This window comes from Mesoplodon mirus (assembly GCF_964341445.2).
Source record: "Mesoplodon mirus genome assembly, chromosome: 5".
Lineage (NCBI taxonomy): Eukaryota > Metazoa > Chordata > Mammalia > Artiodactyla > Ziphiidae > Mesoplodon > Mesoplodon mirus.
Window position 1 is genome coordinate 3,253,990 of NC_138980.1, and position 16,089 is coordinate 3,270,078.

General features: G+C 40.1%; 1 protein-coding gene across 2 annotated transcripts in view; it reads right to left on the reverse strand.

The window, feature by feature from the left end:
• The window catches only part of RNF145 (ring finger protein 145), a 63,161-nt gene extending 48,652 nt beyond the window's left edge, over nucleotides 1-14,509 (reverse strand). For both annotated transcript variants that reach the window (XM_082623549.1, XM_082623550.1), the window contains exons 1-2: nucleotides 14,381-14,509; nucleotides 7,896-8,099 (exon numbers count right to left, since the gene is read on the reverse strand). In XM_082623549.1, coding sequence (XP_082479675.1) covers nucleotides 7,896-8,079 — 184 coding nt within the window. In that variant the 5' untranslated portion in view covers nucleotides 8,080-8,099; nucleotides 14,381-14,509. The remainder of the gene's footprint in view (nucleotides 1-7,895; nucleotides 8,100-14,380) is intronic.
• Between the last annotated feature and the right edge of the window lie 1,580 nt (nucleotides 14,510-16,089).

Here is a 16,089-nt window from a genome sequence, read left to right on the forward strand (position 1 = left end):
ATCTTCAATCATTCCCCTGACACCATCCTCACCTCTCTTTTCAAAGGATGTGCAGGGCTCTTCTCCCCAGTCTTAAAGAAAAACTTCTCTCCACACTGATTTCTCCTTTTCCTATTACCTATTTTTCTCATTCCACTGACAAATGTTATAAATTATCTGTACCAAAGCCTCTATTTTCTAACTATTATTCCCTCTTTACCCTTTACAACCTTAGATCCTCTACAAATCCCCTTTTCTTTTCTCTAAAGAAACTTGAAAGTCAACAATTACCTACTTGACAAATCTAAGACTCAAGTTTAATCCTTGTCCCAGCATCTGAAGCAATTACCCTCAAAACTTATTCTCTGGCTCTGTGACGTGGATTTCCTTTTACCCTCTAAATCCTCCTCTCTACTTTCTTTTCACCCTCTCAAGTGAACATACAAAATTTAGTTCCTGAACAACTTCTATTCTCTAAATAAAGTATCTAGCTCAAAGAATCTGTTTTCTTGTTTCAAATATACCATTCCAGATGACACAACAATAGTTCTGAGAACCCACTACATAAGCAAAAAACCTTAATCATTTCCTATTCTAAGTAGACATCTCGTAGCTCATGATGCCTGAGATCTACTCCATTTAAATGTTCTCATATACAATGAGTACAAACTGAGCTCCCATCCTCCTGGCTCAACAAGCTAGCTCACCTCACCCTCTTTCACTCTCCTACATCCCATTCACTCTGATTCAAACCTGAGTCCCCTGTTATCACCCCGTCCCACTGAGTCTTCCTCAACAGATCTCTTACGTTACCACTCCTTTCCAGTCCCTATGCCCCATCTTAATCCGTTCTGTGATGTAATAATTTATTGATACTAATTGCTATTTTTCTTTGTCTCTTCCCAGCCTTATCCATCCTATGCTTTGTTACCAGGGTAATATTCCCAAAACTATCACTTTCATTTAGACAACTCTCTTGCCCTAAAACCTTCAAAAGTTTTGAACCTCTCAGTGTAACATTCTATGTCTTGCAAAAATCTGATCCTAGTTTATTTTCCTCTTATGAATGAGTCTTTATTAGGGCACAGATGTCCCTTCTTAGCACCTAATGACTCGCTCATGCTGAATCGATCATGCTTAAAGCTAAAGAAACAGGAGTGGTGCTGGAGACTACAGACTTCCCACACATCCTAACTTCAAGAACAACCCAGCAGAAGCCAGAGATACATATTTCTATTTGCTTTTCACTTCTTAAAATAATTTCCCCCAAATAATTGTGTTAATCCCTATCTCACAGGACCTTTTAAGTATTTAAAAGGATGTCTGTTATATTTAGCAAGCATTTTTACCGTTTGTGGCTGAAGGATTTTCTAATATGTCTATTGCATGAAACGTTTCCTTAAATTCTTGACTTTTAATGAACTATCATTTTCCTTTCCATATATTATCTTTCCCTTCTCCTGCACATCTCATAAAATGAGCTGCCAAATCCTCTAGATTGAACATACACATTTCATTCATTCTTTCAATTATTCAGTCATTCAACCAACATTATTATATGTAAAGTATGATCCATATGCATTCCTAGACATGGAAAATCCAAAGGAAAAAAAAAAAAGATTCACAGTCTAGTGAAAAAACAAACAAGAACATAAGTATGATACATTACTGGTGCTCTATTAAAAATTAGAAGGGCTATGGTTAAGTGATTAAGTTTGACCTGGACCTCAACGAATGAATGGATCTTTACTAGGCTAAGAAAAGGGGGAAACATTCTAAGAAAAAAGAACACAGCAGGTCCAAAAGCCATGAAAGCATGAAGGATATTTTCAGGAGACAGTAAATTCTATAGGCTAGACTAGATTCTGGTGTAAATAGAAAGAGTATTGGGAGGGTACTGGGAGATGATGCTGATAGAACTGGTGGCTAAAGCCTCAGTATAAAGACTAAAAAAATGATAATAAGGAGCTTAGCCTGGGCTAACGTTCTCAGATCCTTTTAGATATCATTTAGGTGAGGTAAGAAAACAGAACAAAAAACAACAAAAACGCTATGGCTCACCTATACCCCCATTTTCACATTCCAGTAAAAAAATAATTCTGTGATAATAAAATATATCACACAAGAAGATTTTTGAGAGGTTATGAATACTTATGCTGATATAAGAGCAGTAGGAATAAGTCATCCGAACTACAATAAACAGTTGATCCTTGAACAATGCCGGGGTTAGGAGCACCAACCCCTCCCCCTCCTCTTCAGTAGAAAACCTGAGTGTAACTTTACAGTTGGCCCACCGTATCCACAGTTCCACATCCACGGATTCAACCAACTGTGGATCATGCAGTACTGTAGTACCTATCTACTGAAAAAATCCACATATAAGTGGACCTGCACAGTTCAAGGGTCAACTGTATACATAATCTAATTATTTGAAAAATACAAAACTACTGCTGATGCAAATATGCATCACTATTCCTGCTATAGGATTATCCAAACAGAACACAACAAACTAAATTGATGATGATGAAGCTAACCCAACAGTAATGCATAATTAAAAAGCAGTATTTAAAAATGATGACCTGCTTAAAATAACATTGATGAATCTTCCTAACAAAATATAGAAATTTCTGCTATTTAAAGGATTATTTTATCAGTGGGGGAAAAATGAGGACATGGAATAAAACAGTAGCTTTGGATATAGAGTTGGCAGGGTCAGCAATGAGATGCATATTCAAATAGGTCTTAGTGGTGATCTACTGATGAGTGGTTGAGAACAAGGAAGTGAAGACGGTTCTGATGTTTTTAGCTTAGATAACTGAGAGGATGGCTCTGCTATTAAGACAGGAAATACACAAGAAGGAAGAGGTTTGAGTTGAAGTAAAGATGATGAGTTCAGTAATAAGCTGAGGTGTCTGTAGAATATTTAGGTGGAGATATCTGACGGTGGTTAGAAATTCACTTATTCGGCATCAGGCACTAGCTAAGTACTGGGAATACTGAGATAATAGACAACCGCAATCCTACCTTAAAGGAGTCAACAATCTAGCTAGGAAGATAGATGAGCGTATGGACCCTTAGAATTCAGTACAGTAAGTGCTGTCTATGGTGGAGGTATGAACTGGATACCATGGGATCGAAGAGGAGGAACACTACCCGAATAGACTAAGGTGGTCAAAAAAGCTGTGAAAATGTAGATAGACATTTGTCGTCAAAACTACGTGAAATCACCCAAACAACAGAAGATGAACATTAAACACAAGTTCTGGAATATCAAGACTAAAGAAGTCCAAAGAGACAAATACAGCAAAAGACTCAGAAGGAATGGTCGATAAGTTAGAAGAATCCAGGAACACTTTAAAGAAAGAGAAAGTGGCCAGCACCTTCACAAACATGGAAAGGTCTGCAGAATAGGGATATGAATGAAGTCTGGGTTTTACCTGTTAGGTCACTACTGATTTCAGTGACTGCGGTTACAACAAAACTATTCTCATATCCACTCTTTCCTCTGCTACTGCTACCATGCTAGCTCTGGCTCTCATTACCTCTTGCCTACAATCCTAACTGGTCTTCTTACCTCCAGTTTCTCCCCTCCTCAACCCATTACCCTATACAACACTGCCTAATCAATTTTAAGATGCAGCTCACCTGCTCTAAATTCCTTACGGACCCATCATTAGCTACCAAATTAAGTACAATACCTAACATCTGTATTCAGGGCTTTTCCCAAATGGCCCCCTTCTTCCTTTTCAATATTTTTTCTATTCCCCTTTTTATATCTTATATGCTGCAAAACAGTTCTATAATTAACATTCCACCAATTACATTTGGACAGTCACTTTTCTTTGCTGTTCTCAGACAGAACCAACACTGGAAAGCTTCTAAGTTCAAAGGTACAATTATACTCCATAAGCACAAATATTAACACTGCCCACCTTGATTTTTAAGCTCTTAATAACAAACAATTAGAGGCTATAAAGGGGAAAAAAAACTCATAATAGTAACAAAAAAGATAAAATACCTAGGAACAAACTTAACAATAAGCCTAAGACCTATATAAAGAAAACTTTAAAACACTCCAGAAGGACTCAGAAGAAATCTGAACATAGCAAGTCTCTCTGTGTTAAGGAAGAGTTAGCATCCTTAAGTTCTCTCTTCATCCTAACTTAAAATTTTAATAGTTTGCAATCTCAGCAAAGAGGTCAACAGGGTTGTTTTTGGAACAAGATTAGATAATTCTGAAAACTATTAGATAATCCTTAGAAAACTAATAATAACAAAAAACTCAGAGAGGGAAATAAAGAAAAATGAAGAGGCTAATTCTATCAGACAGTAAAATATAATCTAAATCCTCAATAATAAGAAACTAAAAAAACAGAAAAAAAGTTTAGAAATGGAATAAAACACACTGTACAAGCAGATAAATTCTAAATGGAGCAAAAGACTTAAATGTAAAAAATGAAAAAACAAAAATAATGCAATAAAACATGACAATTCTTTATAAACTCAAAAACAGAAAAGGCTTTTTTTTATTGATTCAAAATCCTAAAGCTATAGAAAAAAAATGATAAATTCAATCACATAAAACAAAGTCTGCATGTCAAAAAAATCTTAAGCAAAATCAAGAGAACTGAAATTGGAAAATATAATTCCAACTCATCACACAGGGTTTATTTCCCTAATATATACCAAACTCCATAAATTGGTAAGAAAAGGCTAACAAACCCATAGAAAAGTGAGCAAGGGACATGTACTGACAACTCTCGGAGGAGGAAATACACGTTTTTTAAAACATGTGAATAAATTCAATCTCACTCATTAGAGAAAGACAAATTAATACTACATTAAAAAACAACCATTTTTCACTTACTGAGCAGCCAAATACTAAAGTTTGATAACTCTGTTTTGATAAGGATGTAGGATTTCAGGAACTCTCATCCACTATTTGTGGAGGTACAAAATAGTAAAATCCTATGGAGAGCAGTATCAATCAATAGTACAAATGTATATATACTCTTTAACCCGGCAGTTTCACTTCTAATAACTTATCCCAAGGCTATATTTGCACTTGTTGAAATGATGGCTATACAAAATTATTTAGTACAACACTGAACGAAACAGCACAAGACAGAAGCTATCTAAAACGTCCTCCAATGAAGTAATTCGTTCAATAAATTACGGTACAGCCATACAAGGGTACTATGCCACTATGAAACAGAAGTGGAGGGCTGGGGGGAGAGTGAGGCCTCAACAGTTCATCAGAATCTTAAGACTTGGCAGAACAGAAAGTGTCAACGTAAAAAAACAGTAAACATCTAAAAACAGCAGTTATGGCTCTGTGATACATCATTAAGTTAAAAGTTTCAGAAGAGTAGTAGTATGCTATCATCTGTACTAAAAAGGGAAATATATACATTTGTACTTCTATATTATATTTACATTTATATATCAATATATCTTTATATTTACTTATATAGGCATAAAAATATCTGTAGAATTATACACAAGGAAATAAAAATAGCTACTTGTTGGGACTCAAAGTGAGAACTTAGTGGATGAAGAACAGAGATAGGAGGAAGGCACTTTTCACTGTGTACCTTTTATGCTTTTTGGTTTTTGAACCATAAACTACCAATTTAAAAAATTTATTTAAGGGTGAAATTCTGTAAACTGGAACATTACATAAACACTACATAATACTGACACAGAGGTTACTCTAACCAAAAAACTGTTCAAGCTGAGAATATCTACTCATGTAATCACTGAGCTTACTCCACCATAGCATGTAATAAGTGTATTTAAGGAGGCTCAATTGGGGCTTCCCTGGTGGCGCAGTGGTTAAGAATCTGCCTGCCAATGCAGGGGACACGGGTTCGAGCCCTGGTCCAGGAAGACCCCACATGCCGTGGAGCAACTAAGCCCATGTGCCACAACTACTGAGCCTGTGCACCTAGAGCCTGTGCTCCACAACACAAGAAGCCACCGCAATGAGAAGCCCACGCATTGCAAGGAAGAGTAGCCCCTGCTCCCCGCAATTAGGGAAAGCTCACGTGCAGCAACAAAAAATAAATAAATAAATAAGAATAAAAGACGATTGAAAGCCTCCAAATTCTATCTGAATGAGGCTAAGCTTGTACAAGTATTGATGTCTCTCCTTAAGGAGGGCAGAAATTCCAATGATCTGTCCTTCGTTTTTATTTGCATAAAACTGTATTTTAAAATAAATAAATAAATAATAAATTCTTTTTTAAAAAAAAAAAAAAAAAAGAAGGCTCAGTTGAGTTCCCAAAGTTATAAGCTGGTGAGTATGAACTGCAACTGTACTAGGACCCATACAATTTCTGCAATTAATGTTTCTGGTTATTAGGCAGCTGTTTTATAATAAATATTTCAATCTATTCAGAAATAATACATATGATAACCACTTTTTTTTTTTTTTTTTTTTTGCGGTATGCGGGCCTCTCACCGCTGCGGCCTCTCCCATTGCGGAGTACAGGCTCGGGACACGCAGGCCCAGCGGCCACGGCTCACAGGCCCAGCCGCTCCATAGCACGCGGGATCCTCCTGTACCGGGGCATGAACCCGTGTCCCCTGCATCGGCAGGCAGACTCTCAACCACTGCGTCACCAGGGAAGCCCCGATAACCACATTTTTAAAACCACAGTACAAATTACTTTAGCTGATCAAGCTAAAACTCCAAGCCAAGTACCCAACTGTTCTTCTACTACAGACTGGAATTATTTTCCATAAATTGGCTAACATACAAGCCTTGAATAAAGGGCTGAGAATTAGTGTTTTGCAGCATAAAAGAACCTTCTCATTTCAGAGACTTTCCCAAGGTAGTGCCAACTAAGAGAGATGAGTTTATTGTACCCAGATGTTCTGCCTCTCGTGCACTGTCTTTTCTACTATACCATACTCCTTCCCACAATGGCTTACTTGGTAATCTCTTAGAGCTGTAAGGGGTTCTCAGGGCTAAGCTCTGAAACGCAGAAAGTTCTTTTATAGATAAAAATAAGTCTCATAGAGACAGGACAACCCTTAACAATTTTATAAAGATAACCTTCAAAAATTTTGAAAAGATATACTTGTTGACAGACAATTCTAATAATAAAAATATTAATAAAACCACTACAGTACATCATTCAAACCACATCTTGAATTATAAAACAGCAACGTTAAATGAAAATATATTGTTGCTATTATTACATATAAAACAAAAACTAACCTAAAAATTAAGAATCATGACTTTTATTCTAGATGGATTTTATCTGCTTCCTGCCTGTATCTCTTGACTTTAATTACTTTAACCTTTAACTCTAATTTCTTTCCACATTATTTCTACCACTAACTCCAAATCATATCAATCATATTTCAAGGATTACTTTTTTAATATTATAATATCATTTTCCATATTTCATTTAACTGAAATGAATACTTTATCTTCAAATGATACTAATGTTTTAGAACAATAAAAATACTGCATTTTAAAAAGCTTACTTTCTGAATTACTACCAAATCCCAAAATAATGACAAATTAGGACAGGCCAAATGCCTGGAAAGGTATTTCCTGTTATTTATTTTATTCATATTAAATCTAAAATGTTTTCTTCTATGTACAACAATTATATCTTATAAACCTAGAAGAAAAAAGTTAATTAAAAAATAAAATGTTTTCTTCTGCCTTCTAGTTTCATACAGTAAAATAAATCCAACACTGTCTGTTTTCCTCTACCCCTAATAATTCATGTGCAGTTGTAAGACAAATAAGACTATAAACAAGATTCATATTCATCGACTATATTACTGTCATCTCAATGTAAAAGGACTTCATTTTACCCAAATTTAAAAATATTCAAAGACATAAAATAAATCAGAATGCTCACTAGAAGCTTAAGAAAGATGCTGTAGACACTTACCTACATAATGCATATTAAGAGCCAAATACTTATACTGGAAAAGAGGATTGTTATTCAGGCTACTCCTCTGGATCTGCTGGAAGAAGGAGCTGACATCCCATCTGTATAGGACATCCAACAGCATGATGCTTGGCACCCGCAGGGCCACATTTAACATTGCCTCCAGTTTCTCCTTTGCAGCCATGTTTTTTTCTTGGAACAGACCTAAAATTCAGGAGATACAATATATAAAAATAAGTCACCTCAAATAGCTTTCAGATATCCTCTTATCAATCTAATGGATTCTCACATATTACACAAAAACTATGTTACAATGTAAAAAAAGCTCCTTAGACACATCTACTACTTCTAGATATTTAGGAAATAAGCTTTTTATTGTGTTTTCACATGGACTCTCTCAGGTCTACTCAACTTTAAGACTCTGCTGAAATGTTCAGACCTCAAAATGTGTTTATAAAAAGCTCCTGGGCTTCCCTGGTGGCACAGTCGTTAAGAATCCGCCTGCCAATGCAGGGGACATGGGTTTGAGCCCTGGTCCAGGAAGATCCCACATGCCACAGATCAACTAAGCCCGTGTGCCACAACTCCTGACCCTGCGCACCACAACTACTGAAGCCCGTGCTCCTAGAGCCTGTGCTCCATAACAAGAGAAGCCACCACAGTGAGAAGCCCGCGCGACACAACAAAGAGCAGCCCCCACTCGCCGCAACTAGAGAAAGACTGTGCACAGCAACGAAGACCCAATGAAGCCAAAAATAAATAAATAAATCCCATAAACTTCATGGCATGGTCAAAAAAAAAAGCTCCAAATTCCAAATTTAGGCATTTAACAAAACACCCTATAAGAATACTGTAACCTTTGTCCAATTACCTAGAAAAGAAAAATTCACTCCTATAAAAATCTTTGAGATTTATGCAGCTTTTAAAAAAGAGGGCAAATTTTAAATAGTTGCTACATGAAAAAGCCTAAATTACTCAATAAGAATTTCATGATTGCACATTTAGCACACAGCTTCTCGTAGTCTATCCCTTTCCTTATTACTTAAAATCAAAACTGAAGCACTGAATTTATGTGTTATAGATACAGTTCAGAGAACTCATGATATGGGTAAAGATAACATTATTTGCAATATTGTTTCCCTGAATCATTAAAATTAAACTCTTAGTCTGAAATTCCCACAATCTGCCTTCAAAGTAGGAAAAAGCTCATTAAATTCTTCCCCTGACACACAAACATGCTGGCACAAACATGCAGTCAGGCATTGTGAGTCTGCAGCCTGTGTCTTTGCTTAGCTGTTGATTAGTAGTGGTGGAATGGGGAGAAGGAAGAAAAAGGAAGGAAATGAAGGATCTCCCAGACAATCTACTATTTAAAAGGACAATTTGGCGTAATACTGCTTTATATGATACAGCTGCAAATTAATCCAAGGAATTATAGACAAGAACAGAACAAACTAAAGTGGTAAAGGACAATTTTAGGAGTAATGATAATTCTAGATTGTTGGCTCTGACAATATTCTTTTAAGAACTTTGCTGAGAAAGCAAAACACACTTCTAGCTTTGGCAGTAATTTCAGACATTACAGGACAAATGAAAACATTGATTTCTGAAGAAAATTATAGTGACAGATTGCTATGCTATGGTTAAATATTTGTCAGTATTTCCATTTCACCCTCTAATTTTCAGAGCTTCCTAGCTCAGATAGCTAGGGGGAAAAAAACGCAGCTCAACTTAGCAAACGATTAATATAAGTTTTTCAATCACTTAAAAACTGATTTATTATATATTACTCCCACTACCCAAATGTTATGTATATCCTACCAATAATGCAGAATTAACATTTTTATAAATAAGAACTGTAATTCTGATTACTTTAAAAGAACAAGACTGCTTTAATAATTTTCCTACATAAGAAAAAGATAATATTGTGAGAGAATCACAACCAAATAGCTGTGTCCTAAGGAGAAAAAAGCACTGAGAAATAAAATCTCTAATCAACATTTATTACAAATTATGCCATTTAGGAACCTAAATTTCTCAAAGCTCATGATATTATTCAGAAAAAATAAATATTCTGGGAAGAAATACACCAAAATATTCACATTAACATCCTTTCAACAGTGGCCCTGGGGTGATTTTTATTCCCCTCTATCTTCTTCTGTTTGCCAAATGTTTCAGTATACCCATGTATTATTTGGTGGGGAGCAGCCAACTTGAAAAAATAAATTCTTGATAAAAAGTGTAGTGTAATGTGCCTAAGCTATCTAGATGACTTAAGGAAATACACAGAAAGTAACTACTTACTCTGGTGGTCAAACTGATAACTCAATGCACTCTTGGAGTTCATTTCAAAGTACACAAATGATAGATTTTTCTCACAAACCACCAGTCACCAGTGTGACTGGACCTAGGTAAAAATATCACTGACAGGCTTTATTCTATAATGGAAAAGTATTTTTCCATATTCTACAATCCAATATAAATCACTACTGCTTTTGTAAGTAACAACAACAACAAGAAGAGACAATTACTGAGTTAATATTTGTGGTCCAGGACTTTGCTGGTGGCGCAGTGGTTAAGAATCCACCTGCCAATGCTGGGGACACAGGTTCGAGCCCTGGTCCGGGAAGATCCCACATGCCCCGGAGCAACTAAGCCTGCGTGCCACAGCCACTGAGCCTGCGCTCTAGAGCCCGCAAGCCACAACTGCTGAAGCCCGCAGCCCTAGACCCCATGCTCCGCAACAAGAGAAGCCACCGCAATGAGAAGCCTGTGCACCGCAACAAAGAGTAGACCCCACTCGCCGCAACTAGAGAAAGCCCGCGCGCAGCAACGAAGAGCCAACGCAGCCATAAATACATACATACATACATAAATTTAAAATATTCGTGGTCCATATTTACTTCATCTGACAAGTTTTTAATGTTTTCGTTATTTTTAACTGTGCCCACTTTCACTATTTATTGTAGCTCTTACAGGGGTAAGGAAAAAAATTTAAACCAATCTTGCATTAGAAATCAAAATATGAAATGCTAAGGAAAAAAATCTCCCAGTTCTTACAGAGGACCATATTTCTATTACAAAAGGCCATTATCAGAATGGTATACATTCCCTCTTAATTACCACTACTCCTGCCTCACAAACAGAAGAATAAAAAGAAAATCTTGGGTTCCTAAAGCTATTGATACAGAAGAACATCCAAGACAGATCCCTAAACTCTACTGCCTGCAGAGAACGAAATACCCCCTTTAATAACAAATATATTGCTTACTAAATGTTTCATTTATTTCTGTATATGAGTGATATTTCAGTACATCATTGGCAAACTGGCCATGTATAAGGAGGGACATGGAGGAAACAAATTTAACACATAGAAAACCAAATTTAAAATGTTACCCACAAGAGCTGTGGAAACAAATGAGGGGGAAAAAACCCCACATTTTGAACCTTTCTACAGCAGAAGTGCCACATGATAGGGTGGTGACCATCACAGATAAACACCATACACCACATTCCAGCACCACACACTAAACCAAGTCCTAAACAAAATGTTGAAATATATCTTACTTGCAGATACCTGAAATCACTCCCATGTGCCAAATGACTAACTTAAAAACATGAGATAAAAATGGAGCCTTCTCTACTGGGGTAAAGAGATTATTATACCACTAACATGTTTGGTTCAAGCCTAATTTACCTTTTTCTTAGATTTGTTAGTGCTAATGAGCATATTCTAAGTCAGAGGGAGCTCAAAATTCTCTTAAAACCAAAACAATATCAAATAAGCCTCGAAAATAAGCACAAGAGCTGAAGGCAAAGAAAATTCAAAGGCCTGACGCTCTCTAAAGCCAAATATATAAGATACTTCCTGCCTTGTTCAGTTACGTACATTTTGCTTTCTGTGCATGATTTTTTTTAACATCTTTATTGGAATATAAGTGCTCCACAATGGTGCACCAGTTTCTGCTTTATGTCAAAGTGAATCAGCTATACGTATACACATATCCCCATATCTCCTCCCTCTTTAGTCTCTGTCCCACCCTCCCTATCCCACCCCTCTAGGAGGTCACAAATGTGCATGATTTTTAAATTTCCTCCTTGAAATGTGAAAAGAACTGGGAAAGTAACACTCCACCACACCATCTCAGAAAGTAATGAAAACTAAATGCGACTCATAGATGCTTTACACAGTAAAACAGCTTAAAAAAAAAATCATCCTTTCTTTCCAATAACGGCAAAAAAAAAAGGCTCAACAAAAGCTAACCAAAAAGAGGACCTAACGATTTCATTAAATGACATTCCCAGGCTTGGAAGCAGCAAATTGCTACTTACAAACACAAGAATGTCCTGTACAAGTATAACATTGCACAGTTCATCCTTCACATTTGTGGTGAGGACACACAGGGGGCCTCATTCTACACTTTCCTGAAAACACTACATTTTGGGTTTGAATATGAAGAAATCAAACAAATCATCAACAATATGAAAAACCTAAGTTTTTAAAGTCATAGCTCTTCTCATCTGCTGAAGAATTATGTTAAATGAGAAAAAGAAATGAAAATGTTATCTTACCCAAAAAATGAACAGAATTCACATCTCCTGGACAAAACAAAGAATGCCATATAATCCAATTTAAAATTATTCAGTACAGTATTAGATAATTTAATGCCGAAAGTTTTTACACCTTTTCCCCTCAGCACAGAAGAAAAACTATCATTCATCATCAATCCCCTTTCTTTGTCCAATCCAATTTGAAAAAGAAAACAAAATTCTACCATCAGCTAAAGCCAATCTTCAGAAAGACAGCTTTTCTGGCTGTCCATACCCCTGAAAATGTCAGAGGGCAGAGCAAAAACCTACAATCGTAAGTAAACTCAGCCAGAAACTTAGATGCCAGGGAGAAGAACGCACTTCTTACATAAGCATTTGCACACGTTTTAAATATAGCTGGTCCTCCCCACTCCCACTCATTGCTAGCTAACTTTGTATGTACCTGATTTCCACATAAACTACTAGCAGTTATGTGGTTTCTGGTCATCTCCAAATCGACAAAGATAGGGAGTCCACTCTGAATACAAGGGCCATCCTTCAACTTAAGCAGCCAGACAGAGGAAATAAAAACTGCTATCTCTGTCATCGGGCGCTCAGCCTGGGTCATGACTGCAGCACCGACAGCTCATCCTTTGGGCAGGATTCAAGATTCACCCGAACTGCACAGTCCGTATTTTAAAAAATAAAAAGACACACAGTCCCTCTCCTTTCCTTTCAAACTAGTTTCCTGTTTACTGGAGACTGCGATGCAAAGCCATCCATTAATCTTTGATGCCTTCTCACTGCAAAGCCCCCTTCCTCTCTCCCCGCACCTCCTCCCCCGCCCCCCACGCCTGCTGATCTCAGTTGCGTTTGAACTATAGTAACCCCAACCCAGCTCGCTGCAAAGCAGGCGCTGCCGCGGGGCTAAGGGATTACGTCCACAAAAACTCTGCCAGGAGAGAGGCCCGTGCCAGGGAGCTCCCCTCCTGTCTGGCCAAGGGTGCTGGCTCCGCCGCGCCACGCACCAAAAAGATTCTGAAGAAAGACACGGGCGAAGTTCTTCATCCCTGAACAGAAAGGGGACCCACTGATGAAGGAGGGCAAGGGTCTCGGGGTCCTTGGTTGGTCGAAGCATAAGTGGAGGGGGATGCAGAAAGGATGGCAAACGAGAGAGGAAGCGATGGGGACAAAAAGGGATGAGGACCCCTTTTACTGTAAAAAAAGGACTGACACAGATGAGATGCAGAGCAAATGGGTCCCCACTTGAAGAATGACTTGGCAGGCCTTTCCGCACCCCCAAACAACCTCAAACCGAATAAAAGGGGAGAAGCTGAGTTTGGGGCTGCGTAAACCGAAGAAGACTAGGATGAAATAAAAGAGGGAGGGAAGCTTGTGAGCAAAGTGGGCAAAAACGAAAAAGAAGGAAAGTTGGGAGTGGGAACTGGAAGAAAGGAGCAGCAAGAAAAGGGGCAGCCCAGGAAGGGGCTTAGAAAAGACCCCGAAATGGAGTACTGGGGAGGCGATGGGGGAGCGCTCAGAGTGAGGGCATCTTAGGAATGCCGGGGGAGATGAGAGATAGCTTCAGGAGGGTGGAGGGTGGAAACGCGGCGGACAAGGCCCGGGAGCCGGGAAAAGGGGCTCTAAGCTGGGCCCCGGGAGGGGAGGGCAGAGTCGGAGACAGCCGAAGGGGGGGCCAGGAGGACCGCGGGAGGGACTGGCGGTTGGGAGGGAGAGAGGGGCGCTGCGGGTGAAAAGGGGATGTGGACGCTGCCGAAGCTTGGGAGAAGAGGAGGGAGGCGAACGGGGGAAGGGGCGAAGGGGGAGAAGAGGACTGAGCGGGCGACTGGATGGGGGAAGGGAGGAGGGAAGGGGGAGGGGGGTAAGAGAGGATGTGGCATGCGGACCGGGCACCGGGATAGGAATGGGCCGGCCGGGGCGGACGGCTCGGTCACCTCAGGCTGCGGCCTCCTTCCCCGCGGGGCAGCGCCGCCGGCGGACAGACGGACTCCGCAACTCCCCGGCTCTCTCGCCTGCCCTCCCCTTCTCCTCGGGCGGCGGCGGCGGCGGGGGCCGGGACGGCGCGGCTCACAGCGGCGGCTCCTCCGCGCCGGGCCTTGGATGCAGCGTCTTGGGAGGCGGCGGCAGCGGCGGCGGCAGCGGCCCGACCCGTGCGGTCACCATCGTACGCGGCGGCAGGCGCTCGCGGGCCGAACTCTTCAGCAGCCGGCGGCGGCCATGGCCTCTTTCGTTCACTGCTCCAGCCCCCGGCGCTCTGCGGCGGCGGTGGCCAGGCTCTCGCGCTCTGCGCCTGCGCACGGCGCTGCCAGCGCGGCGCGCCCCTCCCCCGCACGGGGGCGCGCGCACACGCGGTCACTCGCAGTCTCTCTGGCCGGGTGGTTCCCGCGCCGCCTCCGGTAAGTGGGCGGGAGACACAAGCCTCCCGCAGCCCACGCTGCCGCCGCAATGGAGACGCGTAACACGACGACATCCGCACGCGCACTGTGACACGCGCCATTCTGACACGTGCTCTTTCACACTCCCTAAACACCAGGAGCCACACGCGCTCACACCCATACTTACCTGCCAGGACCACGTGGGAGAGTTAGTTAGAAGGGCTGATCCTCACCCGATGCAGCCGCAGTAGCAATGATGCCAGAATTTTTTTTAACTCCCTTACTGACTGGTCTAGACTGTCAACTCCTTAGCGTCAGAGACCACATTTGTGATGGCTCAGCAGTGCCTAGCACAGAATAGGCGCTCAATAAACTTTTGTTGAATAAGTGAGTGGATGTATGAATAAATGAATTAGAACTATTCACTGACTATCTGTAATTTTAAAATTCCGACTCCTTGGTTTAAAGAACTTGTTCAAAGAAGTTTACTGTAGTATGAAATCAAGTAGTATGTGTTTGTCTTTTAGTCCACGGTTAAAAACAGATTAGTGTACACACCCCCTTCCCAAGGTTAGGAAATCCATTCGTTCTGTCCAAGTCCCTAGCACTGACCAGCATTCCTACCTTAATTTAAATGTGAACACACCTTGTGGGGCAGGAACTGTTCCACACTCACCCACGATACAAAGCCTGAAACACATTGTGCACAGAATGAATCAAGGATGTTGCTGGTCTTCTGGGCTTTGGCAGGACGCCTTATTCTCCAGTTTTTCTACTTCCCTGCCTCACCACAACCCTCCACAAATGCCCTCACCTTCGGCCCTTTCCCCAAAATACCCCTACACTGTTCCTTGCTTTCTCTTTGGTTAGTTCCTAGAGAGCCAGTTGCTACTAGAAACCAGTCTGGCCTTTGAGGTTGGCAATGCCTACATACACAGAAGATACACACCCAATAATGGATAAAATGTTGCCACTAGATTGGAGCATCTTGAAACTGTAAAGCCTCAACTTCTGTGCGTTAGAAAAGAACTTAACGTCCTTCAACCTAGATTCGTGTTGCGGACTCTCCTTGGAAATTCAAGCCTCTGGCCTCTGTACTCTAAATGGTAAATCCCCAAACCTGAGCAACCTTTGTATCTGGCTAAAATTGTAAATGCAAACTCTACATTTAGAAGATGTAATTCCTGTAGGCATCAATCAATCAAATTCAGAGTAACTTCCCTTTCACCAGTTTGATATCTCAGTAGAAATCAAGTTTTTAAAATTTC